General features: G+C 40.3%; 2 protein-coding genes across 11 annotated transcripts in view; one reads left to right on the top strand and one right to left on the bottom strand.

Annotated features, from left to right (window-relative positions):
• LOC135296174 (elongin-A-like) overlaps positions 1 to 12,282 on the bottom strand; it is a 44,767-nt gene extending 32,485 nt beyond the window's left edge. For 2 of the 10 annotated variants that reach the window (XM_064412193.1, XM_064412194.1), the window contains exons 1-2: positions 3,117 to 4,053; positions 882 to 938 (exon numbers count right to left, since the gene is read on the bottom strand). In XM_064412193.1, the coding sequence (XP_064268263.1) occupies positions 882 to 938; positions 3,117 to 3,251 (192 nt within the window). In that variant the 5' untranslated portion in view covers positions 3,252 to 4,053. Of the gene's footprint in view, positions 1 to 881; positions 939 to 3,116; positions 4,054 to 7,397; positions 7,644 to 7,675; positions 7,772 to 8,476; positions 8,529 to 11,237; positions 11,330 to 12,141 lie in introns of those variants that run through there. The other 8 variants (XM_064412190.1, XM_064412191.1, XM_064412197.1 and 5 more) reach the window with 7 other exon arrangements.
• A 2,556-nt stretch (positions 12,283 to 14,838) lies between these two features.
• KLHL31 (kelch like family member 31) lies at positions 14,839 to 24,530 on the top strand. The gene is made up of 2 exons (XM_064412189.1): positions 14,839 to 16,010; positions 17,797 to 24,530. The coding sequence occupies exons 1-2, from the start codon at positions 14,839 to 14,841 to the stop codon at positions 18,527 to 18,529; spliced, it is 1,905 nt and encodes a 634-aa protein (XP_064268259.1). The 3' UTR covers positions 18,530 to 24,530.
• Positions 24,531 to 25,493: the final 963 nt, after the last annotated feature.

Below are 25,493 nucleotides of genomic sequence, written 5' to 3'. Positions count from 1 at the left end.
GAAGAAATCTGGTGGGACTACTTCATAAAGCTATTTATGTTCTTCAAATGCATTAAAAATATGTGGAGCCCTCCGCTGTAAGACATCACTTTCCTCTATTTGACTTGAAGGCTTCCATCAAAGTCTGCTCCTTATAAAGCACGGAAAATTTATGGGAACATGAATCATCTGCAGAAACCCTTTGTCATTTTAAACAATTAATTGCAATATGAGATTATGTCTTTTTTTTGGAAAACAGAATAAATATTGCTTCATTTCAGTAGAAGTCTGCTGAAGTCTAGGCAGACAAATGCCTTTACCTGAACAGGCCATTCAAATATCTTGGCAACTATATTTTTCCTCTTACTCTTCAAAGAATTCTGTCACAAAACCCATATTTTTCTTCTTTTCGAAACACAGACATGTTGCTTACAATAGCTAGAAGCTTCACAGATCAATGTGAGAATATCTAATATAGAATTTGACAGGATGCAGCTTGGATGAGGATAAAAGTCACAGGCATCATTACTGGGGATTCCTCCTCTTTAAATGCAAGAAACTAACTTTGAGCTGCTAATGAAAGGTGGAAGAGTTAGAGAATTGACTTAAAGAATGATTCATCCTTATTTGCTTTAAGCATTGATTGAAGGCAGTTTTACACTGAAAAGAAGCCCACCTGATTAGCAAAATGTCCTCTATATGCTCAGTTCTATCACTGTTGACATAATACTGCATTCATCAAGCTGGATGACCAGCTTTTGGGAAATTAATCTACACCAAATAGGATATAAATTTAAAATTATAAAATGCAAAATGTACACCACTTCTACAAATGCACACTCTTGACATCTATGTAGTAATTCACTAGAGAAGAGTTTAATGTATTATTACTGATCACTTACCACTAAAATATCCAGCGATAAATCCAAGCCTTGTAGTGTCTTAAGTGTTTTTATAATCTAGAAGAAAACATCAGATTTATTGTTTTAAACAAATACTTGGAAATCTTATTCTGCTATTCTCATTCACAGATTTAATCCAAAAATACACAATAGTGTTAAAAGGAATGTCCAGTAACTCCTGGAAAATGTAAGCACTCCTTTACTGCACATCAGGGCAGTGTTTGCAGTCAGTGCTGTGAACCAGTACAGTCCTGCCAACCCCTCAATTTCAGTAACAACAGAAAATCCAGTAGATAGTTTGAATTTACTGCTACAGAGATCTCAGTAAATATCAGTAATGCAGTAGTAGAGGCTACATATGTATGCCTACTCGTCCTGTGGCAGTGGCCCCCATTTGCCACAGAGCCAGTACAAAAGCTGCATTATGCAAAGCCACCAAGCAAAAATCAGCAAGCCTCACAGGCAGCAGCACTACTCCATCAATCCAGGCCAAGAAAGGACAATAGAACTCGTGCAAGCTCAGACTGCACAAAATAAGGTTTTGAAAACATAACTGCAATTTGAATTTTAACAAAACAAGCTCGAGCTAGAACAACTGTTTTCCTTTGCACTGTCAAAGCTTACACCTGTTACCAAACTCAACACTTCCATAAAAGCTGGAAAGATTTTTTCACACACAAAATGCTCATCTTTCTATGAGAAATATTTTAATAACAAAGAAGTCACATTTATAAGCAGAGTATAAATTTCAACAGCAATATAATCCAATTTATTTGGCAATGGGTAGCATATAGCACCCTAGAGTCTTGCAGCTAACTATAGACAGCAAATTTGTCTTATCTTTCTGTCATTGTTTAAGAATGGCATTCCCCAATTTAGTATTGCCACTAAAACACTCCCAACCACACACATGAAGTTATATTATTGAGATGACAGAATTAATGTACAACTGAAACAGCAGCATTTCAGAGGGCTTTCATAAAGCCTGAAATACTAGTCAAGTGTTTCAGATCATTGACACTACTCAGTGTAACAGCAGGAACACAAAACATATACCCAGAAATCTTCTGACAACAAAAGCAGCTACATTAATTTAAATAACCGATGAACTGTCATTTATTATATTAGATACTGTTTATGAAATGGCATTGCAGGAGGCAGAAGAGGTACTAAAAATGAGTAACAAGCTCAAAGAAACAATTTACAAGTTCACTCCAGGGATATATTGCTCCACTATTGCTCTAAGTCTCATTGCTCCTGTAGTGCATTAGAGCAGTGGAATTCCACACTTGACACTGATCTTCATTGTGTTCAGTGGGCTCTGTCTACATGCCTGGCATGCAGCTCTTCTGTAAATCATCCACCCTGAAACAGTGCTTCTGAGTCTAGACAAGCACAGCAGAAATGCTTCACAGCCTGGGAAAATGTGAGACAAGGTAAAACATACAGCTAGGACCAGAGGTAACAAATCTAATCTCTCCCAAAAAGTTCAGCTAGCTACAAAATGGCAGGGACACCTTAAAAAAATAATTAATTAATTTTTAAAAAGCTTCCTCACCAAGATTTCAGAACAAGCACAAAAGCCATATGAAGTTCTGCTTATCTTAAAATAAGGCAAACCCCCAAGAAAAATTGTAGTTGTTCACATTAACATAGTTTCTAATGCTTGAGATGATCAGTGTCAAGTTAGTTCACTTGTATTTAATTAGAAGAATATATATCCTCATTGATTTAATTTATTTGGCAATGAAAAAGGAAGTAACCCACTGCTGACACATTAGATTGTGATATTTAACATGTCTAGATAACCAAGCAATGCAAACCACTGGGAATAAATCCCATTTATTTTGCCAGAGACAAACCTCTTTGTGGAAGAATACTAAGGGATGGTTTCAACAAGATACAGAAATAGGGGTTTTGAATAGTTTCTCTTGATGAATTTTGAACTAAGTTAACTCATAAAGCCAAGTTTATTTCAGAAGAAAAAATTCAGGAAGCAGGCAATTACTACTCGTACAAGTTCAAACCAACAGGCTAAATTACAAAAGTACCTAGATGACAAGCATGTTCAAAAACAGTCAACACATTTTAATGAAAAACAAAACTTTCCAAGCCTTCTAAACTACAGACCCCACTGCTCATTTTTGTTACTTGAAATGTATATCACATTTGTAAAATTAAGACAAATAACACTGTTTCATTAAAAAAAAGATAGAAAAAATGGATCAGACTCACTGATAAGGTTTTTAGAAGTGGTACCAACCACTTAGAAGCAAGGAACAGCTCAGGCTGCAGGGCAATCAGCAGCTCTGCACATACAGGATTTGTACAAGACTCTGTTCTGTAACTGGACACAGTAAATGGCTGCATCCAGCCTGCTGGTAGGAATCACACATCTCCAAGTTCCTGGGATTTAGAACCAAACTTACAGGCACAATCAGAAAATAAGCAAATATAACTTGTGGCAAGCATCTGTAGCAGCAGAGAAACTTTGTGTTTATCCTACTTGCTAGAGATCTCTGATTTCTCTACCAAAGACAAAGCACAAATACCAAGCTCCAGTATCTATTGGACTTTGGAGAAAGGTACCACAAGATACAGTGAAGTCTGTCACCAAAATCAAAGTTTACTAGAACCACCAACTTTGTTGTCATGGTACCTATATATAGTATATAATTATAATTATTGCATAAAATAAGGCAAAATTATGAAGTCTGTTCTGAGCAGGCCTTCAAAAACAAAATAAAGACTGACTGACCATTGAGGGATCTTTCTCTAACCATTTCTTTCATCACAGCATTGGTGGCCTATCTGGCTCTTATCTCACTGGACTGAATCTAGCAATTTCTTCACAAAAAACCTTCCATATACACACAAAATATATTTAACCCTCCACTGGTTTTCAGACTATTTTACCTCACATACCACTATCAGCTATAGCCTTGTGGAAAAACTCTATGTACTTTAAAAGAGACTGTAAACTTCATAGAAAAATTTTGAAGAAAATTTATCTTCATATATAATTCCTGAACTGAGTTTACATAATTCCTAAATACTGATTTATACAGAACAATCAAAACCTTACAGGACAGGGTTTCTTCCCATTAAATGCATTCCAAGAAAAACCAAGACCTACGTCTTCGTGTAATATAAACAGGTAAAGCCTTATGGACAAACTGAGAGCTGGCACCCACATAGTGGTGTGAGACAAGCAAAGATGCAGAGAGGAAGGGAAAGCAGGCTGGAATTTGGAAAGTGGAGATCAATGGTAATAAGTAATGGGAAAGAAGCATGTAAGCAAACAAAATTTTCCAGATCCAAAACTGAAAGCGAAGTGGTAACAACAGCTGCCAGGTGCACTGAGTTTGGGCAATTTCCACTGCACCAGTGTTGCTCCATCATCCTTTATACAAGTGTTGTACAGTCTCCTCTTAATTTCCCCTCTGAGCCTGGAACCTCAGGAAGGATGGAACCCACTAACAGGTTCCCAGACCATCTGTCCTCAGGGGACTGACAATATTTCTCTGCAGTAATTCCTGTTTTCTCTCTTTCTTCACTCAATAGCTGCATTTCCCTTTCAAAGAGACCCCTATGATTCTTTAGTTTATTCTCTTCTATAACAAAGCCCGTGAAATTCCATCATGTCAATAACTTCTCGCTGAGCTAGACAACTCATTCAAAAGAGCACCAGGACTTTCAGGAAAACACCTTAGAAAAACCCAACCCTGTCCCAAGCAGATAATCCCTATGTGTTCAGCAAAAAAAGCCCAAATACTGTCGTTCCCCCCTCAAAAAAAAAAAAAAAAAAAAAAAAAAAAAAAAAAAAAAAAAAAAAAAAACCACCACCAAACAAAATTGCCTAGTTTTATTTTCAGCTACTAAATCTAATGATCTGTTAATTACACTAAAGGAGCTTTCTTACAATCATCTTACACAACACAGAAATAAATGTAAATACTAATCACACATTTTACCTTGGCTCTTTAGTTTCATTAAGTTATGCTAGCCAGAGCTACAGCCATTCTCTGGCTATCTTATTATCTTTCAATCCAGGCCAGTATTTTTTTTTTAAAAACAGTCCTCAGAACATGACATAATATTCCTGTAATTGTCCCTCTAATGCTATATAGCAATAATAACATAACCCTGCTAAGCTGCCCAAAGATAGCATTTACTCCATAGCCACTGCACTCCACTGCAATTTCATGCTCAACTGGTAATACATCAGAGCTCCAAATCATTTTCTGAGTCAATGCCTTCCAAAATACAGTCTCCTATGCTGAATGACCTATATTCATAGCTCCTAGCTGTGACTTTCCACTGAGCCATGGTAAAACATGTGTTGCTCAAATGAATGTAGCCTACCACATGAGCAAATTTGGTTTCTAGAAGGGACACACTTCATTTGATACAAATTACTTCAGTATGTGTAGTATTTCCGTACAATGTTTGCTGTCTTCTAAATTAGACAAGTTTCAGTAGAATCATGTCACAAAGAGATGCATAATCACTCTCCTACCCCCCAAAAAACCACCAAAAACCCACAACCCAACATTGTTTCCTTATGAGGTCTGGCACTTATTTTTGGCAAGTGCAACTGAAATCAGTTTCACGTATTATTTCAGGCCCGTGGCACTGCTGCTCTAATCAGCATCACACAGAAGTAAGTCAAATGCCTTGAAGCTTGCCTACATTCACAACAGTTAGTGTCTCAGCTAAGTACAATTTGAGATAGATTTGGCAGAATATATCTACATAACATCTCATTGAGTGGTATGGATGGTGGCACCACCCTTCAATTCTACATCAGGTGCATCTTAACATCGTGCATCATTCCTTTATGATCAGTGCCAATGAAGACCATTTCACTGACCTTTAATGCTAGCACAGTATTTTTCCCCCATACCTCCCCTAGAACCATAACTATCATTCAATAACTGTTCTTTCTGTCAATTCTCTGAAAAATCCATGGGTAGTTATAAAACCTCACACATTAAGAAGCTTTTGAAATGGACAATGAATGTTCTGCGAGGTTATCAAAAACTTTTTACCAATATTAAAAAGACCAAAGACAAATATTATTCTCAGTATGGAACAGAAGTATTTGACAACAACAACACTTGCCTACATACACATCTGTAATATTGATTTGCAATTCTTTTCACAAATTTCTAGAACTCTCCTTTTCGCCTTTAAAGATACTAACGACATAATTTCTCTTATTAGATTCAACTTCTGTTAGGAATACTTTTCATGACTGCCAATTTACAGCTACCAGTTTCTCACTTTCCCTGCCACTCCTTATGCCATGTCACCCATAAATACTTCTATTTCACTAGACAGTTTTACAGGGACAGAAGTGCTGCAGCACCACCATTAGCTCCATTTTATGCAGCACCTACTTGCAGCTATGCCACATAAAAACACTGTATCTCCTCCCTTAATGAACACAAATTAGCCAGAGTTGTTCTCATTTTTCACATTAGTAGAATGCTTTGAAACTTACTGGTTTGGGATCACTTAAAACTTATTACCTCTAGAATTGTTTATATTATTTTCCTTTGCTACCTCTTGTTCAACTAGCGTATCAACACTAATCCCAAGTACATATTCAGAAACCATAATAGCTGATGGTTTCTGTAGCATAGGAAGAGATCTTAGGTTCATTGAACTGCAAATTAAAACTTCTGAAGGAGCACCTGCACAGATATTTGCATTTTAGACAGATATTGTCTACATCATCTACATTCAAGAAGATAAGACATTATTGGCTATGAAAACCAGTATTTCTCCTATATGCATACACACATACTTGGAAAACACACTGTAGACATGATTAATAGCTAAGATTCTCATCAACTACAAAATACAATGCCATTTTTACTCCTGCCCTCTGCCTCCAACCACAACCTTGTACCAAGTTTTAATGTCTTTGAAGCCCATAAAGGTAAAAGTGCCTGTATTTTCAAAGCAAACCTGACCCTCAAAAAAAAAAAAAAAAAAAAAAAAGAAAAAAAAAAACACTCAAGGAAAAACCACATCACTGTTTCGAATACACCTACTTCAGTCAAATATAATTTATTATTTCATAAAACATTGAGGCAAATTTGGCATACGCTACTTTGTTTCCATCTCCTTGGGAGGGCCGGCTGCGGCTCAGAGAGCGGGCGAGCCTCGGTCCCCTCCGCCCCTCAGCCTGGGGGTGTCCCCTCTGCTCCTTGGTCCCCTCTCTGCCCCTCAGCCTGGGGGTGTCCCCTCTGCTCCTTGGTCCCCTCTCTGCCCCTCAGCCTGGGGGTGTCCCCTCTGCTCCTTGGTCCCCTCCGCCCCTCAGCCTGGGGGTGTCCCCTCTGCTCCTTGGTCCCCTCTCTGCCCCTCAGCCTGGGGGTGTCCCCTCTGCTCCTTGGTCCCCTCTCTGCCCCTCAGCCTGGGGGTGTCCCCTCTGCTCCTTGGTCCCCTCTGCCCCTCAGCCTGGGGGTGTCCCCTCCGCCCGTCCAAAGCCCGGTGCAGCCTCAGCACCTGCTCTGACCGCGCTCCCCACTCATCTCTGCCTGCTGCTTCAGGCGTCCCTCAGCCACCCCTCGCAGCTGCTGAGCTGCCCGGCCACCCTGCAGGGGTTGATTCAGAACAGCTTAGTCCTTGGACCGGGAAGAACAAGGCAGGGCATGACAGGCCCCGCTCCTCTTTGATGCGTGCAGCTAAAACCAAGCACAAACACTTATTTCGCACAGAAAAGCTCTCGTGAACACAGAAACAAGAGCCAAACAGGTGCCACGCTGGGCCTCGGAGCCCGGTACCTCGGCGGGCTGGCGGGCACGGCGCAGCCGCTCCTGCAGCCCCAGCAGCTTCCGCGCAGCGCTCCGCCCCTGCTCCGCCATGGCACCGCCAGCGCCGCCGCTCCGCCCTTTCCCCGCCTTGGCACCGCTGCCGCTCCACCCTTTCTCCGCCTCGGCCTCGGCAGCGCTGCCGGGGCTCCTGTGTCGCCGCCCGGCGTTCTTGTAGCCGCGCCCGCTCCGCCATTGGCCGTTCGTCCCGGCCGTTCGCTGCCCAGCCACCAGCAGTAACAGCGCGGGCAGTGTGCTCTCCTCTGCCCCGCTGGGCTCCGTCTGAACGCACAGGGCGGTACTGAGCAAGCACAGCGGAGCTGGGGGAGATGGTCAGGGAGCTCCTGCCCGGGGAAGGCCGCGGCGCTGGGCGCTGTGGCCCTGCCAGGGCGGGCCCGTGCCAGCCTCGGGAGCAGCCCCGGGCGGGCCCGGGGACACGGACAGTGGCACTTGCTGCTGCACCTCTGGCCTGTTACCTGCAGTAACCCCGAGGCCCATGGCATCCCTGGTGACTGTGCGTGGCAGCGAGGCTGCCCTGTGGAAGGGTGCCTTGTTTTGGGGTACTGAGGCCGAGCCGTGAAGCCGTGAGTGGTGCCCGCAGGCAGCCCACTGCAGTCCTGACTCGGGCTGAAGGGTGAAGGGGACATCCTTTTCTTTACGTCCTGCCTTTTTTCCTTTTTTTTTTTTTTTCTTTTTTTTTTTTTTTTTTTTTTTTTTTTTGGCCTGAGAACTTCTGGGTCCCGTAACTTTCAGCAGGGCTCTCCCATGGATTACCTAAAAAGTTTGTGACAGGGAATAAGTCTTTGCCTTGCATGAACTGCACATCTGAAAGGAGATCTGTGCCGTGGAGCATGCCCGGGCTGAGCCTGTGCTTGTAAGACTCCCAAGATGAATGAGTCCCTCCTAAAATTGTATGTTTGCAGAATTTCCTGTGAAGTTGCTATAGATGTAATGAAAACAGGTACACAGAACACCTTTCACTCTTTAAACTGGTGTTGGAGGGAAGTTTTAAAAAACAGTGCATCCAGTCTCAACTACAACAGGATTTTAAGTAGGCAAAAGTCTGCTATTTGCACGTTAGGATTGCTGCTCTTGCAAAATAGATCTTATTACAGCTTGGCACACTTTATAGCAAATTCATCAGTAGAGAACCCAAAATAGCTGATACGGCAATACAGTAGGTAGAGCACTCTGTTTGGAAATGGAAAAAACAAATCCAGGTCCCTGATGCAGACTGTCTCTCCAGTTATCATACTCATGTTTTTATTTTACAGAAATAATTAACTCATCTTCACAGAATGTAGAGACTTCATCAACCCTTCCTTAAAATAGGCCATTCACAACTAGTCACTCTTCAGTTTTCTGGCCCAAGTACATTATTTGTACAGAGTGGCATTTATGCAGAAGAAATCAGAAAAGTTCAGCCCACACCAGCATTATGATTAAAGTCATTATTGAGTAGTGAAGTTGAGGGTCAGATTGTTGTACAAATTGTGTGATTAAAGCTGGGATTCCCCTATGTTGTTAGCCTAATTATCAAACTACTGGATTTTTTGGGATAAGGAAGATGTTCTTGCTGCCCACTTATTCTGAAAGATAATTATTTCAGGACAGTGAAGAAAATATTTAAAATCTCAATAGAACAAGAAAAATATTTTTAGCCCAGACCTAACTGAAGCATTTTTTGTATTGCTTGTCATAACTGTCAAGAGGAAAGAATTCCAAGTTTACTCAGTCCTTCAAAACTGCAGACAATGCTGATTATTACAAGGATTTGTTTGTTTGGCATTGATGCATGACTCCTCTTAGGAAGAAGTGGGCTTGACATACACACAAATATTGCTCCAAAAATTGCTCTGACACTACATGCTCAAGGGATCTGTTGTACCATGAGCTCTGCTGAAGGCTTGCAAACTCTCTTCTGACCTTTAAGGACCTCCCTATGCCCTACTTCCAGTGCTTAGCGAGTTTCCAAGGAAAGATTGAAACCTGAAAAATTGAAACCAGAAAGAGGAGCTCAGGAGAAGAGCCTGGTAGAATTTCCAGGGATGGATCAGTGAAGCTTGACTGGCAAAACTAGTCAGTGGAAGTGGGAAATGATCCAGTACAGGGGGAGGTCTGTGTGACCCACTGGGGCTGGCTGCCTTGCTGAACACAGTAACTCAGAGCCACCTCTGTGAAATTAAGCCCTGTGCATTTGTTCCTAACAATATTGTTTTTACATTAATTCAGCAGCTTAAAAAAACCACTTTCCATCTCCTTTTTTGAAAAGACTGTGGTTCCCACTGAAATTCAGTATGCTTTCACAGTTACCTCCTGTCTGCATAAGGAATTTCATCCTTCCTAAAGGCATTACTGGTGTGGTTACCCAATACATTCAGATTAGTGCATTTGAAGATCCACGTGCAGCCCATGGGGATCCATGGGGGATGCAGTGATCCACCTGCAGCCCGTGGGGGAGGTGCCCATGCCAGAGCAGGTGGATGCCTGGAGGAGGCTGTGATCCAGTGGGAGACCCGAATGAAGAGAGAGGGCCCTTGCTTCCAGGCTGGAGCAGCCTGTCCTTGCAGGACTGCACCCCATGGAAGAGAGACCCACGTTACAGCAGGTTTGGGGTCCCTCCCAGGGAGGAACTCACATTGCAGCAGTTTTGGGAGGACTGCTGCTCATGAGAAGAAAACCATGGCAGACAAATTCATGGAGAACTGTCTCCCATGTGAACCACAACCTCACAGGGGAAGGACTTCTCTCCCTGAGCAGCAGAAGAAAACCTCAGGTGATGATCTGACCAAAGACACACCCTGTTTTCCTGCGCTGTCAGTGGGAAGGAAGGAGGGGCTGGGGGGGGAAACAGTGTTTTAAGGTCTTACTTTACTTCTCATTATCCTCCTCTAATTTTGTTAGTAATGAATTCACTTTGCAACTTAAGCTGAGCCTGGTTTGCCCTTGAAATATTTCTCCCAGTCCTTATCTCACTCATGAAACCTTTGTTATTTTTGTCTCCTCAGCCCAGCTGTAGCAGGGCAGGGTGAGCGAGTGACTCTTGTGGGTGCCTGGCATTTGGCCAGTGTCAAACCACAACAACATAGTAGATGGAGACTCTCTTTTTACAGGAAATCACAAGGAAAAGGTGAAGGAGGATGGCTACAAATTACTGAGGAGATTATGATTTGACACAAGAGGAGAATTTTTCACAAGGAGAATATAATCTCCCCAGGGAACTAAGTGGTGGATTCCCCAAGATTGGACAGTTTTAAGATTTGCCTGAAGAGGGTGCTGGGCCATGTGGTCAAGACAGTGCTTTTGCCAAGAAAGGCGGGACCAGGTGATCCTTGGTATTCCTTCCAACCGGGTATTCCAAGATTCTATGAAAATGAGGCTTTGTCCTTAGTTTTTCGTAGCTGTGGCCCTATTTTTCAAAAGGAAAGTTCATTATCTTGTTGTTGTTGGGAAGGCTGAGCCTTATGTCCCTCTCCTCCAGTCTCATTTCACACATTTGACTGACTAATTTCCTATTCTGCTTTTTCATTCTTACCTTGTGATGTAGCTCCACTCACACAGTGATGCCCTTTTATTCAAAATGACAAGTGTTACTTTGCAGCAGTTGTTGTAAAAGCCCATCTGAGCCTGAAGGCAACCAAATAAATCTGTAAGCATTATACAAAGCACAGCCAAGAGAAAATCTTCCTGTTCTCAGACTTCCACTTCCCCCAGTACTCTTTCCCCTCCCATGCAGACACTTGCACTGTTTTTATCTCTCCCATGGGATGAAATTCTCCTGGGATGTGAAGGTTTGGCTTTATATTATTCCTGAGGTTGCCTGGCAAGGATGCAGAGATAAATTATTCCAGTGTATGGTATAACCCCCAAGTCAGGACACACACATGAGAGACAGAAGATCAAAGCTCACATCTCTGAAAATGTATCAGGATGCGAGCCATAATCTTTGAAAGCTGAGGCAGGTCTTTATGGAAGCAGTGACCTAACTCCACAAAACAGAACATGACTGAATCCCCATCAGCTGGTCTCCTTTCCTCTACCTGGAGTTAAGCATGGAAAATCTAAGAAAGTGTAAAGCGACAGAATTTCCATGGTGTTTTCTGTGGGTTATTTTAGGTCATAGAATAATAATAATCATAGAATGGGTTTTGATGGGACCTTCAAAGACCATGCCCCCCTGCCATGAGACATCTTCTGCTAGACCTGGTGTTGAACACTTCCAGGAATGGGGCATCCACAGCTTCTCTGTGCATCCTGTTCCAGTGCCTCACCACCCTCATAAAGCATCTTCCCTATGTCCAGTCTAAACCTGTGCCCTTCCCTAATCGTAGGCTCCCAGCTGGAAGCTGGGGAACCCAGTGGTTCACCCTACACTTACCTGAGGCAGTTATTACCCGCTGTAGTTACCTTCACCTTCCACTCCCTTTCATCCCCTGTACCTGTGCATTTGCAGGATCCAGGCTTGTCCTCCTGATTTCCAGTGGCCAGGCAGCCGAGGGAAGCTGAGCTCCTGTGGCTGGGCAGAGGCAGGGAGCGAGGCATGGAGAGGAGGGGTCATTTTAAAGAGCACCCGAGCACAGGCTCCGGTCTCTCTTGCTCACTGTGACAGCGAAGTGCCTCACTGAAAGCCAGTGAGCTGGGACTTAAGTGGCCTCTGATCTTGCTCACTCTTTTTTCCCACAATTCCTCTCTTTCTGTGCTCGCATTTTCCAAGGAAGAGGCATTTTCACGGACAGCTCTGGGACAGTATCTTTCTGAGGAGGGTAAGAAGTTTTTAACTCCTCACTTTGATAGTTTTTAAAAGGTGGCATTTTAAAGCAGGGGGGAGGCTGGTTGGTATAATGCATTGTTTTGAAACCCCAAGTGTCCTTTGGCATGACTGGTACTTAAGCTAAAATAAAGTAGGTGAAAGCAAACAATAATAGAAAAACAAATCGCTCAGGGTTTTCAAAGTTCAGTAACTTGTTTTTGTTATAGGATTGTTTGATTTGTCTCAGTAGGTTTGCATGTCCCATCACTTACAGTGCTTGTACACTAAGCTAGCTTGTGAAATTTCTGCTGATGAAAAAGCATTTGTCAGGAAAAAACTTTGGATAGTGAGCATTTTTGAAAATAGAGCTTAAAATGTTGTACTTAAATGAGCTCTGCAATGATGCAATGAGACAATAAATATTAAGTGCTACATGTTTTAAAAATTTTAAGTTGCAAGTCTCTAAAACTACTTAGAACAACAGATAAGGCTGCCGAAAGAATATGCCCTTGCCAGATTTAAAATTTTGACTATTAATATGCAAAGCTCAACTATGTGTCTAACATACAAAGTTATCCAAAAGTTTTGTTTTGCTTCTTTTTCATGCCAACAAATATACGCGACACTTGCAACATCATAAGGTTTTTGCAACAAAAGTTGTGTTAAACAGCCAAGTATACTAAAACACCAGCTATACCTTCAACTGAACCTGTCTTAAAATGGCAAGCTGCTGGGAGGTTGCTATTCTGGGAGGTGACTCTGATAGGTCTCAACAGATGCAGGCCTGGAATGCAGCCAGAGCGGGGGAGCCGGGCAGCAGCTGACCCCTGCGCTGGCACACTGGCATATCAGGGATCACGGCTCACGTCAGCACAGGCTGACACTGACACTCTGGGCACACATGGCCCTCTCCCTCGCCTGCTCTGCACATGGCCGTCACCCAGCAGCGGCGGCAAAAAACTGCTGGTGCTCACAGGCAGCAACCATTCCTTTCTATAATTAAATTACCATTTTGTTACATGCTCTGTGCTTAAGGAAGGAATGATGTGCTGAGATTCTAGATTGAAATATTACTGAAGTTTTTTTATTTAATTATCTACAATAAACCAGTCCTTTGATTTATCATTAGTTAACCTTTTTTCATGTTCGACTTTTTATGACTGCAAGGATCACAAGAAAATTAGCATGTGTAAATTGTTTTAAAATCAATACTGTAGATAAATGCTATGTTTGAATCTATTTGAATGCTGATCTCCACAATTCTGTTTAAATTGTGTTATTGAAGATCAGTGCTTTCCTTCAAGTATATTTGCACATACATATATTTGTTCAAAGTAACTCCTTTGATACTAGGGGCTGTCTCACATCTCATCTGACAAAAAAGTGGCTCTTTATTTGAGAGCTCACCTAGAGCTGATATATATAATTTAAATATGTGTTCTAACATAACTATGGGACTGATTCTTACCTTCCCATATGCAGAACTTGTTTAAAATAACACATCCTGATAGAGTTTGTGTGACATTTTTTCAAATAGAAGTTAGACATCTTCTCCCTAAATCTCCACCAAATCCTAAGAGTGGGATTATAGATTTCAAATTACTGATACTGAAAAGTGATCAAAGTATGCTATGAGCAGAAAGTATTTGCACATCTGACACAGCAAATAGAACACTATCAGTCTATAACAAAAACCTGGAAGCAGTTTCGAGCAGGACCTAAATCTAACATCAATATGACATCATATTACAATCCTCTCTCTTTATGTCTCATCTGGCATTGGTTTCTTTAAGAATTTTTCCCAGTCTTAGTGTTTCCTGCTCAAGTTCTGAGCTCACCTGTAAGTCTGTAGCTCTAAAGTAAGATTGAACAAAGGCAGGGGCCCATATCTTTCCTATGCTTCAGGCTAATGAATTCTGGTCTAGAACCTGTCTAATTTAAATAAATATATACATTTATTATATAAAGTTAAATTCTCTAAGTGGGTTGACCAGAGTGCAGAATTTGGCAAACCCATTTAGAGAATGGATTTGCCATTCTCTAATGGCAATCTCTGGCAAACCCATTTATAGAATTTAACTCTCTGAGTTACTGTGGTGATAGTAGCTGAATGCTGTTTTATGATCTTGTTATTTAAAACAAAAAGGAGTTTCTGAATTACTTGTAGGTATATTCTTCACCGTTGGAGTATTGATTGTTATTAATAAGCAGCCATGCTGCAACCTAGAACTTAGGAAGACAGGTTATCCTATGTGTTTGGTTTTGTGCATTATACATATTGACAAAGATTAGATTTGTTGCATAATAACTTAGCTATTAAATTTCACAACTGTGGTGTTTAATTTTATTTTTAGCAAGTGCTTGGCTGTAATATTTCATTGCAGTCATGGCCCCTAAGAAGAAGAATGTGAAAAAGAACAAAGCAGATGTCAACGAAACAACTATCATTGTGGAAGATGGCCCCCTCAGTAAACTAAATGGCTTGAATGGACTCTTGGAAGGAGGAAATGGTTTCAGCTGCATCTCATCCGAGGTTTCCGACCCATCATACTGCCCAAACCTCTTGGAAGGTCTAAGCAAAATGAGACAAGAAAATTTCCTTTGTGACTTGACTATCAGTACCAAAACCAAATCATTCAATGTTCATAAGGTAGTGATGGCTTCAAGCAGTGAATACTTTCACAACATCTTAAAGAAAGATCCATCCACTCAAAGAGTGGACCTCAATGATGTGTCCCCAGTGGGTCTAGCTACTGTTATCACCTATGCTTACACTGGAAAACTTACTCTCTCACTTTACACAATAGGTAGTATTATTTCCACAGCAATTTATCTACAGATTCACACCCTTACAAAGATGTGCTGTGATTTTCTAGCCCAAGAAATCAGTGTTGAGAACTGTATGTACATTGCCAATATTGCAGAAACATATGGACTAAAAACAACAAAGGAAGCAGCACACAAATTTATTAAAGACAACTTCATTGAATTTTCAGAAACTGATCAGTTCCTAAAACTTACTTTTGATCAGATTAATGAACTTCTTGCAGACGATGACTTACAGTTGCCTTCTGAAATTGTTGCATTCCAGATTGCAATAAAATGGCTGGAATTTGACCAAAAAAGAGTAAAGTTTGCAGCCAACCTCTTAAGTAACATCCGGTTTGGTACCATCTCAGCCCAAGACCTTGTCAATTATGTTCAAACTGTGCCAAGAATGATGCAAGATGCAGACTGCCATAAGCTCCTAGTGGACGCCATGAACTATCACTTGCTTCCCTATCACCAGAATACACTTCAGTCCAGAAGAACAAGGATCCGTGGAGGTTTCAGAGTCTTAGTTACTGTTGGGGGACGCCCTGCTTTAACAGAGAAGTCTCTTAGCAGAGACATCTTATACAGAGACCCTGAAAATGGATGGAAGAAGCTAAGTGAAATGCCTGCTAAAAGTTTTAATCAGTGTGTCACAGTGATGGATGGATTTCTCTATGTGGCTGGTGGGGAAGACCAGAATGATGCCAGGAACCAAGCCAAGCATGCAGTCAGCAATTTCTGCAGGTAACTGTTATTTCTTTGAAAGGGATGTAGGTATCTATGCCATAGAAGGCAGGTAGATAGACTAAGCTGGCTTGAGTCATGCAACATGAACCACTTGGATAAAGGAAAAGGGAACAATGTATGGGAGGTATAGATGCTGTTCTATATTAAACTTTGAATGAACAGAAATATACAACTGAAGTTATGCAAAAAATTTCACCGTGGTTACACATGCACGCTGAGAAGTGAGGAAAAACTGAGAAAACTTATTCCAAGTGAAGGAAATAGATAGGAACATAAATAGGAAGTCATGGGATGATCTAAGAAAATTTCTCTAATTTTTGAAAGCTTTTGATGCCTCACAGAAAATTTGGAAAAACACCTTTTAGATATTATAGCCTTCACTTTCTATTCACCATTCGCCATATTTTCAACAGCTCTTGTATTGAATTTCTTATCTTATTATTATTATTATCATCATCATCATAATTATCACGAATTTAAAAACAATGGTACTGTTGCTTGAAGGCTGTCTTTTATAGTGTACCCCAAATAATACCTTGCTTCTAAAATTTTGCAATTCCTATTTATAGTCATCTGAGACTGCACTGGTGATAGCAAGGTCAGAAGAGTGCATGCACTAACATGCAATGTCACATGAGCAGTAGTAGTTTTTAAACAGTTCAGCCTAAAAGCTGGCAGTGCACAGTAGCTTAAAGCAAAAGCTGGGGGTGGGAAAACTTTCATCTCCCTTTTATCTACTAACAGACTATGGACATGCAATGGCATTACACAGCCACAGTCCCACCAGTGCTTCCTTTTCTTCTCCCAGAAGGAACAGTCCGCTTCTCCTGAGGACACCAACCAGTACCCAAAGTTAATGAATGAGGAACATTCTCTAAATCAATTTTATTGTGTAATCTACTTTGTCAGAAAAAATATCTGCTCTCTTGACCTTCTGCCCTTAAGCTATGCCTCACATTGTCACAAGGAGTTGTGTCCTCACTGCAGACCTTGGGTGCAGGGAGGAGGTGGGGGAATCCTCATTGTGCCTTTAACCTTGAGCATGTCAAGTATATCTGTGGACTTGCAGATGATAATGCTGAATGATAATTAGTATTTACTTTCCCATAGTCTTTCTCATGTGGTTCTCTGGTCCCCTCAGCATGCAACAGAAGTGTGTGGGTCCACTAATGTACCTCACGTAGCATCTTCAGGAGTCATAATTTTTCATTTCCTATTTCAAAGTTGGTCATTTAAATGTCAAGGACAAAGAATGTTATTTTAGATAGCAGTGGTGTTAGAAAGCACAGATGTTCTTTCCACATAAAACTTACTCCACAGGAGTGGGAAGGAAAGTATACTCACCATTTAGAAAGCACTAAGAGGATGCAAGTATAAATCACAACCTAAAGTTTCTAAAAACTCTTTGAGTAAATTTAGACATCTTTGCTGTGGGTCTAAATTGCAAAAGAACTTCTAAAATTTCTGTTGTATCTTGAAATGATCTCTTACCAGTATTCTAATGAGATTATCATACAAAATCAAATACAGAAGAATCAGATTTACTTCTTTAAAATAATACCAGGTTTGAATGATACAAAATTATTTTTTCTCCAATCAAAAGCTAAATTTATGTTGAAATTTAATCAGCAATACCAGTTTCATTACGCTGACTTTTAATAGGCTAAATAACTAACTAAAATTCTAGCAACTTTTCTCTTGCAGCAGTGGCGTAGGAGTCCTGTATAATTTAGGAGTAAGAGCAGTAAGTAAGACTGTTACCTTCTTTTTTGAATCTTTTCAGATATGACCCTCGTTTCAACAGCTGGATTCACTTGGCGAACATGAATCAGCGGCGCACCCACTTCAGCCTGAATGTGTTCAATGGCCTCCTCTTCGCAGTGGGAGGCCGCAACTCCGAGGGCTGCCTCTCCTCTGTCGAGTGCTACGTGCCTGCAACTAATCAGTGGCAGATGAAGGCCCCGCTGGAGGTGCCCCGGTGCTGCCATGCCAGCGCGGTGGTGGATGGCCAGATCCTGGTCACGGGAGGTTACATCAATAACGCTTACTCTCGCTCGGTGTGCATGTACGACCCCAGCAAAGATAGCTGGCAGGATAAGGCCAACCTCAGCACCCCAAGGGGCTGGCACTGTGCAGTGTCCCTTCTGGAGAGGGTCTACGTCATGGGTGGGTCTCAGCTAGGGGGGCGAGCGGAAAGGGTCGATGTTCTCCCTGTGGAGCGTTACAGCCCGTACACGGGCCAGTGGAATTACGTGGCGCCTCTTCAAACCGGAGTTAGCACGGCCGGCGCCTCCACCCTCAACGGGAAAATTTACTTAGTGGGTGGCTGGAATGAAATAGAGAAAAAGTATAAGAAATGCATTCAGTGCTATAACCCAGATCTCAATGAATGGACAGAGGAAGATGAGCTGCCTGAGGCCACTGTGGGCGTATCTTGTTGTACTATATCCATGCCCAACACCAAGACGAGGGAGTCCAGGGCCAGCTCAGTCTCTTCTGTCCCAGTCAGTATCTAAAGACAGGTCTAACCAGCAATAAGGAAAAATGTTTACCAGCACGGCAATATAATTAACCCTTTAAGTAGAATTTTTGTGCTTATATAGAAAAAAAAAATCATTGGCTTTGCAAATGTGCTTTGTAACAGTACAAACTGGCCAGTTTTCATGAACTTTAGTACAGGTGGCATGAAACAGCACATTAGGGATAAGATCAATTTTCTTAGCAGGAAAAGAGAGTTAACCCATAACCACAGAATTTCATTCTCTTCCTGACTTTGCCACTGACTTACTATACTATCTGTGGCAAATTATTTAACCTTGGTTTTCTTACCTGTAAAATTGAGATAAACCTGCTTCAGAAGATTGTTATGAGGCCTTTTAATACTAATTTTAAACACTTTTAGAACCCAAAATGAAAGTCCAATATGACTAATAATAAATAATGTAGATCAGAAATGCGCCATGTCATCATAACGTTGATCAGTTTTGTTCTTTTCTAAGCATTTTCTATTTTCACAAACAGAAGGGGAAAAAAGGGCAAACCAAAAATACCACACATAGCATATGCATGCTTTTCTTTTGGCGCAGTGGTATTCCCAAAACTTCTCAAAGCATTTTTTCCTTCAGAAGGTAGAAAGAGTTCCTCATCTTCTGCCATGAAACTCTTTAATTCCTGTATCAATGCTGTGACATGGCTTTCAAGGTCTCAATCCACAAAATACTTCAGCTCTCATAAGCATTATGGGCCAGCCCCAAGGGTGCCAAATGGCTCTCCTGACCTCTGTGTACACCGGGGAGCATCACCTCATCCTCCTCCTCATGCCAGAGAGACACCCCTCTCATTCCAGGTGGAAAAACCTGGAAGCTGAGTTCATGCCAGGAGACACCAAGGGCTAGCGGCATCTGAACATGGGGAAGATGCACAGAGCAAACTCCCTTACATTACTCCAGCAAATAACCAGTGGAAAGAGGAACAAAGATGGAATAAAGACTTCAGCATCTTCCCTTTAGAATTTGTGTGGAAAACAGGAAATAATGGGAAAACTTCCTTAGTAGAAATAAAGAGATACCTTAACAACTTTCTTGCCAGGTGTAGGCACAATAACACCCAAAGTAATGTTCTCCTGGGCATACCATTATGCATCTCCTTCTGAAGCCTTCATTGAGCTCTTTTTATGGAGATTTCATTCATATTATTCCAAAGGCTAGACTAACGCTCTTTGTGTTGAAGTTTTCCCAGGAGTCTTCACTCATCTTAGTTTGCCTCCAAGAACTTTTCTTCCTGATTTCAGCATGAGGTGAGGGAATTAAGCATGAAACTTAATCCTATTCCCATAGCCAAAGGGATATGCAGCCCATTATGTCCTGTGAAGATTTGATACCAAAGGACTGATGTCAGCACTAAATGTCTACATCAGCATGAAATGTCTGCATCCTTCTTTTGGGGAGGAAAGAGGGAATACAAGGAATTAAAATTATTTATTATAACCAGAAGGGCACTCACCTTAACCTATTCATGGAGGCTTCACATTCAGTTTCCTCAGATTATCATTGACACATCCGGGCTTCAGTGCTAATGAGAAGCCATGCTCTTAGCAACGCTTATAAGGCAGACAAATTTTTATCTCATTTGCAAAAAGGGAACACTATAAAATTGTCTGTCAGAGCAGATGTTGTCGAGACAAGCATTTTCAGGACCCAAGCTCTTTATGGCTTTGTTAAAGCTGCATATTGAGCGTGACATGGTATTAGAGATGAAGTAATTCACTGTGTCGGTTGGGATTAAACTCCATGGTATTTGGTCCTGTTTTCCAATTCTAACTTAGACTTCATCTTTGCAACCTGACTACACAATTTTAAATTTCAAATTGTATTTTTGAGTGCTGCATATTATTAGAATATACTGCCATCAATGACTTGTGGTCAGAGTAGCACTGTCATATAATTTTGATTCATTTTATTGGCATATAGTTGTTCTCTACTCTGTGTAATTCAAATAATAACAAATGTTATTATAATAACAATGTAACAGAGTACCCTTACTTTAAGTATGAAAATTCTGTTCCTGCCCATTCCAGTCAGCAAACGCTTTTCCTGAAGGAGAGAAAAAATTTCTCTTTTCCCAAGTCATGACAACATGTTCCATATGAAATTCGGAAGTTCTTTAGAAATAACCATCTATTCCAATATTATTTTGTGATTTTTTTAATCCATCTGGTCCATTGAAGACACCTGTACAAATTCAATTATAACTGTATTCATGGTGTAGTTACTTAGTTTTTATAATATATCCATGAGGTTGTATTTATGAATTAAAAAACCCAAATATTATGGCCTCAGACATTGGATGGAATTGCCATATGCAAGTATCTCTTTTTCCCTTTAAGAATTCAGTTCCAAAATGCCATGGATAGTCAGACATTGCTGATTGCTTTCCTGTTTATGAGCTAGCACTTCATGTACATCAACAACCATCTTGGTTTTGAGTAGTAAATTATTTATGAATGATGGGCTAAGTGCAATGAAATGTCTCTCTTACTACTTAAAGGGTTAAAAACTTTGGGGGCCAAATCCTTTTCATCTTACTCACAGAAAAGGTTCCATTGACTTCAGTGGGACTGCTGAATAAGATGTACAGGATTTTGAACTCTTGGCCAAATTCTGGCAGAACAGTAGATGAAAGTGTCATACCCAGAAGGAAGACTGCTCCTCTGCCTCCAGTGCTCTTGGCCATGACAAATCCATGAAGACATGTCCTAGGGCAGGAGCCAAATACCACTGGCCATGTGTTCCTTCTGTAGCACAAGTTAGCACATACTTCAGGCCAAAAATCTTAGGTAGATTAACAAATTGTATTGTTACCAATATAACACTACAGGTTGGCTTTACATTATTTTCTCTAAACATCTGTTTAGGTTTCCACTGCACATTGAGCCAGGATTTGGCCCTTAATATGTGACACTATTAGCTGGACTTAATATTATGTTGAATCATGCTATGTACTGAGCTATTTGTGACATTTTATGTATGACCTTCTTTTGTTAGAACTGTGAAAATTACTTGTATGTTCTGTTTTATGGAATGGTGTTCTTTCATTGTCTGGTACCATATATTCGATCTCTACATGTTTAATAGTGACATCTCAGTTGAACTTGACATACTGTGTATACCAAAAAAAAGTTTTAAAGTGCAAGGAAGTATTGTATATGGTAATATTAAGTAGAGCAGAGGACTTCCAACTGTATGAGATGCAGACTGTTAAAGCACTACAGGGATCTTTTTTAATGCTGTACTAGTAGTAGGGAAAAAACCAACCAAGAAACACAAATTAACATAAGCTGTTATCCTCAAAATTCTGTATAAAACACCCATGCATTTTATACTTGACACCTGTGCTTCAAATTCAGATCTGAAAAATAACTGTTCTTCAGTCTGTGAGAGAAGCAGTTTGCAAGGGTTTGTTTTCATGTTTATTCCTGACTGTTTAGTTGTATGGGAGAGTGTGTTAGAGATTGTGAGGGAGAAACTTACTGTTGGAAAGTTGTGCTGAAAGGAAGATGTTGTGTTTAGTTCTTAATCAAGATGAGATCATGATCATTTAATCTTTTCTTGAACCTGCAAGATCATCGGTGGATCAGTCAAGAGTCCAGTGAACTTGAATCCTTCAAAGGGGGAAGCAGGCAAAAGTAGCATCAACCAAGCTCAGTGAGGTATTGAAAAGTGCTTTGTTGACATTTTTAAATGGCAGTTCTTGCAGAAAAAAAAGGATGCAATGAATGAAATTACTGAATAAGAGCATTTCTATTATCCTGAAACCTAGATTAGTTTATCTCACAGTTCTAACTCTTACCAAATCATACTGGGTTTAGGAGCAGTTTTTCCTTAGCAGCTGGGTTTGGTAATTCTAGTTGCAAACCCAGCAGTCACACAAATAGTTGTATGAGCATGCATACCTTCTTACATTCAGTGGGACTTCTGCTACAGAAGTTGCTCCCAAAGATTTATATTTGGAAAAATAAAATATAAGAACTAAATCCATGAGCAGGCAAACATCAATGTCTAATTAAAGCCAACATGAGAGTGTTAGACTGATCCTCAACATTACCATTCACTTACCATACCAGCACATGGCATTTTTTGAGACTCAATTACCCTGTAAGGATAATATTTCCTTGGAGTGGCTACTCAATGAAATCCCATGTATACTCCAGAGGTTTTTTTGTACAGCACACAGAATGTGAGGTGCTCTAGTCCATGGAAAAGCCAAACTGGAATCACTTAGAACCACAAGCAAGCTAAGATTTTGTTCCCAGTCCTCAAGGATGTTTGAGAAAAATGTGCTAGAAAGAAGCACCTACTTCAACACATACCTTTCCATAAGTAGCTTTGCTTATGTTCCATTACTGAGATTTTCATCATCTTTCTGATGAAAAGCAAAGATCAATTTTCAATTGTCTCTAACTTCAATTCTCAGTTGAACAGAATTTTCAGTACATTTTATCTGTTTAGCCAAGCTGAGAGATCATTTTCAAAGCCTGACTTCACCTGCTCAGAAAATGCAATTGGAGCCAGTAGTCCTACTATAGGTTCTTGACCATTTTACAATGAATCTTCTCTTTTGTCAAAGATTTGCTTTGTATAAGTACTCATTGTAATGAGTATAAGCACACCGTAATGCACAGATTTATGCTTTGACTACTCCTTGAAAGAGGAAGATCTCTTGTCTCTTTTAGTTTCTCTTTTCTTATCCATAACTGAGTGACTATCAGAGCACCAAAGAAGATGCACAGATGTGAACAGTACATAAAAGCTCAGCTGTGAATCTATAAAAATCTCATTGCTGGTGGCCACAATAAAGAAAAGGACACATTCTGAAATGCCTGCTGGATAAAAAAAAAAAGGTGAAACATCACAAAATCAAAGAATATTCTGAGTTGGAAGGGACTCATAAGGATCACAGAGTCCAACTTTTAAGTGAATGGCCTGTATGGGGATCAAACCCACAACCTTGTAGGGAAATGAGTTGCCAGTGCTCATTTGCAAGTGTGACCCTGCACAGAGCTCTGTTCCCAGAAGTTCCCTAAAGAATAAAGGAACATACATGCAATTCTATACAGCTGGTGTGAGAGATTTGGTTAATACCAGATAAGTTGTACCATGCAAAAGACATATTTGTCTCAACGAAAATTTTCAATAACAATATAGGCAATTAATAAACTCATGAGGAATAGGCAATTTCTGTTGGTAAGAATGGGAACACACACATTTAGATACACTGTGAAAGGAATATGTTGTTACTCTAATTGCAGTCTTATCAGTTCCTTTATTGACAAGAAAAGTTAAAAATATAACTTATTTGTATAAAGCATTTTCCTGGCTTATAAGTGTTAGATTGCTTATACAGAAGGGTTTTCTAAGTCTACACTTTAAAGATGGACTGTGATAACACAAGGGAACATAATACAACAGAAAAAAATCTGTAAGTGTAATGTGAGAATGTTACTACTTAAAAACTAAAATTTGTAGTGCAGCAAGTTGTCATTGAGAGGAAAACAGCATGTTGGTATTTTTCATTGTGTGCTTTAAATAAAACTGTTGACACATGGCACAAACAAATTATTGTAAAATCAGTTGGAAACTGCGAGACTGCCTTTCTGACAAACGCCTGGTTGCAGTTGAAATATGCTTTGTTTTCTGAGCCCTGGGCTGATCCTTGCTTTCATATCAGCCAACTGGAATGTTTGTTACACCCAGGCTATCAAACCACCTTCACAATAAGCTGCACAATGTGACACTGGAGCCACTTTTATTTTTGCCATTTTATAACAAAGACAACAACTTGCTTTTTTACAATTAACTTCACAGTCTTTTGTTGTAATCAAAATCACTAACAAGAAGTGATGATAAATCAGATGTCTGATTAGCAACTGAATATGTTTTCATTTGGATTGTATGGCTAACAGTACCAAAAATAAAAACATCTAAATTTCAAGGAAAAAAAATTAGTCCAGACTCTGAAGAGCATTTAAGTTGTGCCACAGATGAGAGGGTTTGAGATGTCAAAAATTGTTCCCAAGGACTTGGTTCAAAGTGTGATTCTAGAGGTCACAACCTGAAGGGTTACCTGGTCTGTGGCTGTGCAGAGGTCATGACTGTTGGGTTCCTAAGATTCCATAATACACAAGGACACAGAGGCTTTATCCTCTAAAATTTTCTACTCCATTACAGATTACCAAAAAGATCACTGCCAGCAAGTATACCAATAGTTATTGCAGCCAATATGAAGATTAATAAAGTGAATATGAATGAGTATGAATGAATATGAATGAATATGAATGTCAAGCTATTACAATTATTATCAGCAATCAACAATATCAGTCAATAGTATGATGTCAATCAACACTAGCATCAAGCAGTATGGTAGTATACCCAATGACAGCAACAGCCAAGTAGGTGTGTACTACTACAATTACTGGAGCTTGCCACTGAAACAAACTGATCAACAATAATATAACAGCAAATATGCTTAATATATATAACATTTACATTCAGCAAATTAGCCAGACTTAAGAAGAAGCCAAATCAGCCCAAAAGGGAGCAACAGACTGATCCTGGAGGGGACACCCAACCATCCCCAAAAGAGGGGAAGAAAGATCCAAACAGTAAGACAACAGAGAGAGTTTCCCTTCAAAACAGATCCCTGACACAGAGTGTGGAGTCAGCGAGCACTCCCACTGAATCCAAGAGAATGGACAGTTCATGTGGGATTCAGCTGGGAAGTTCTCAGAGACAACTTTAGTGTGTTTTATAACAGAGAGACATTAAGTGTGTGTAGGAGATTCTAATCTAATTAATCTGTTATGTTAATTTCTATTTTTCACCTCTAACAGACAACAGATGATTCTGTTTTCTGATTTTTTTTACATCAATTTTCTATCTCCAGGTTGTTTTCCATTTTAACAGACAGTAAAGTGTTATTACA

Source organism: Passer domesticus, chromosome 3 (genome assembly GCF_036417665.1).
Source record: "Passer domesticus isolate bPasDom1 chromosome 3, bPasDom1.hap1, whole genome shotgun sequence".
Classification (NCBI taxonomy): domain Eukaryota; kingdom Metazoa; phylum Chordata; class Aves; order Passeriformes; family Passeridae; genus Passer; species Passer domesticus.
This window is presented reverse-complemented; position numbering and strand designations above follow the sequence as displayed.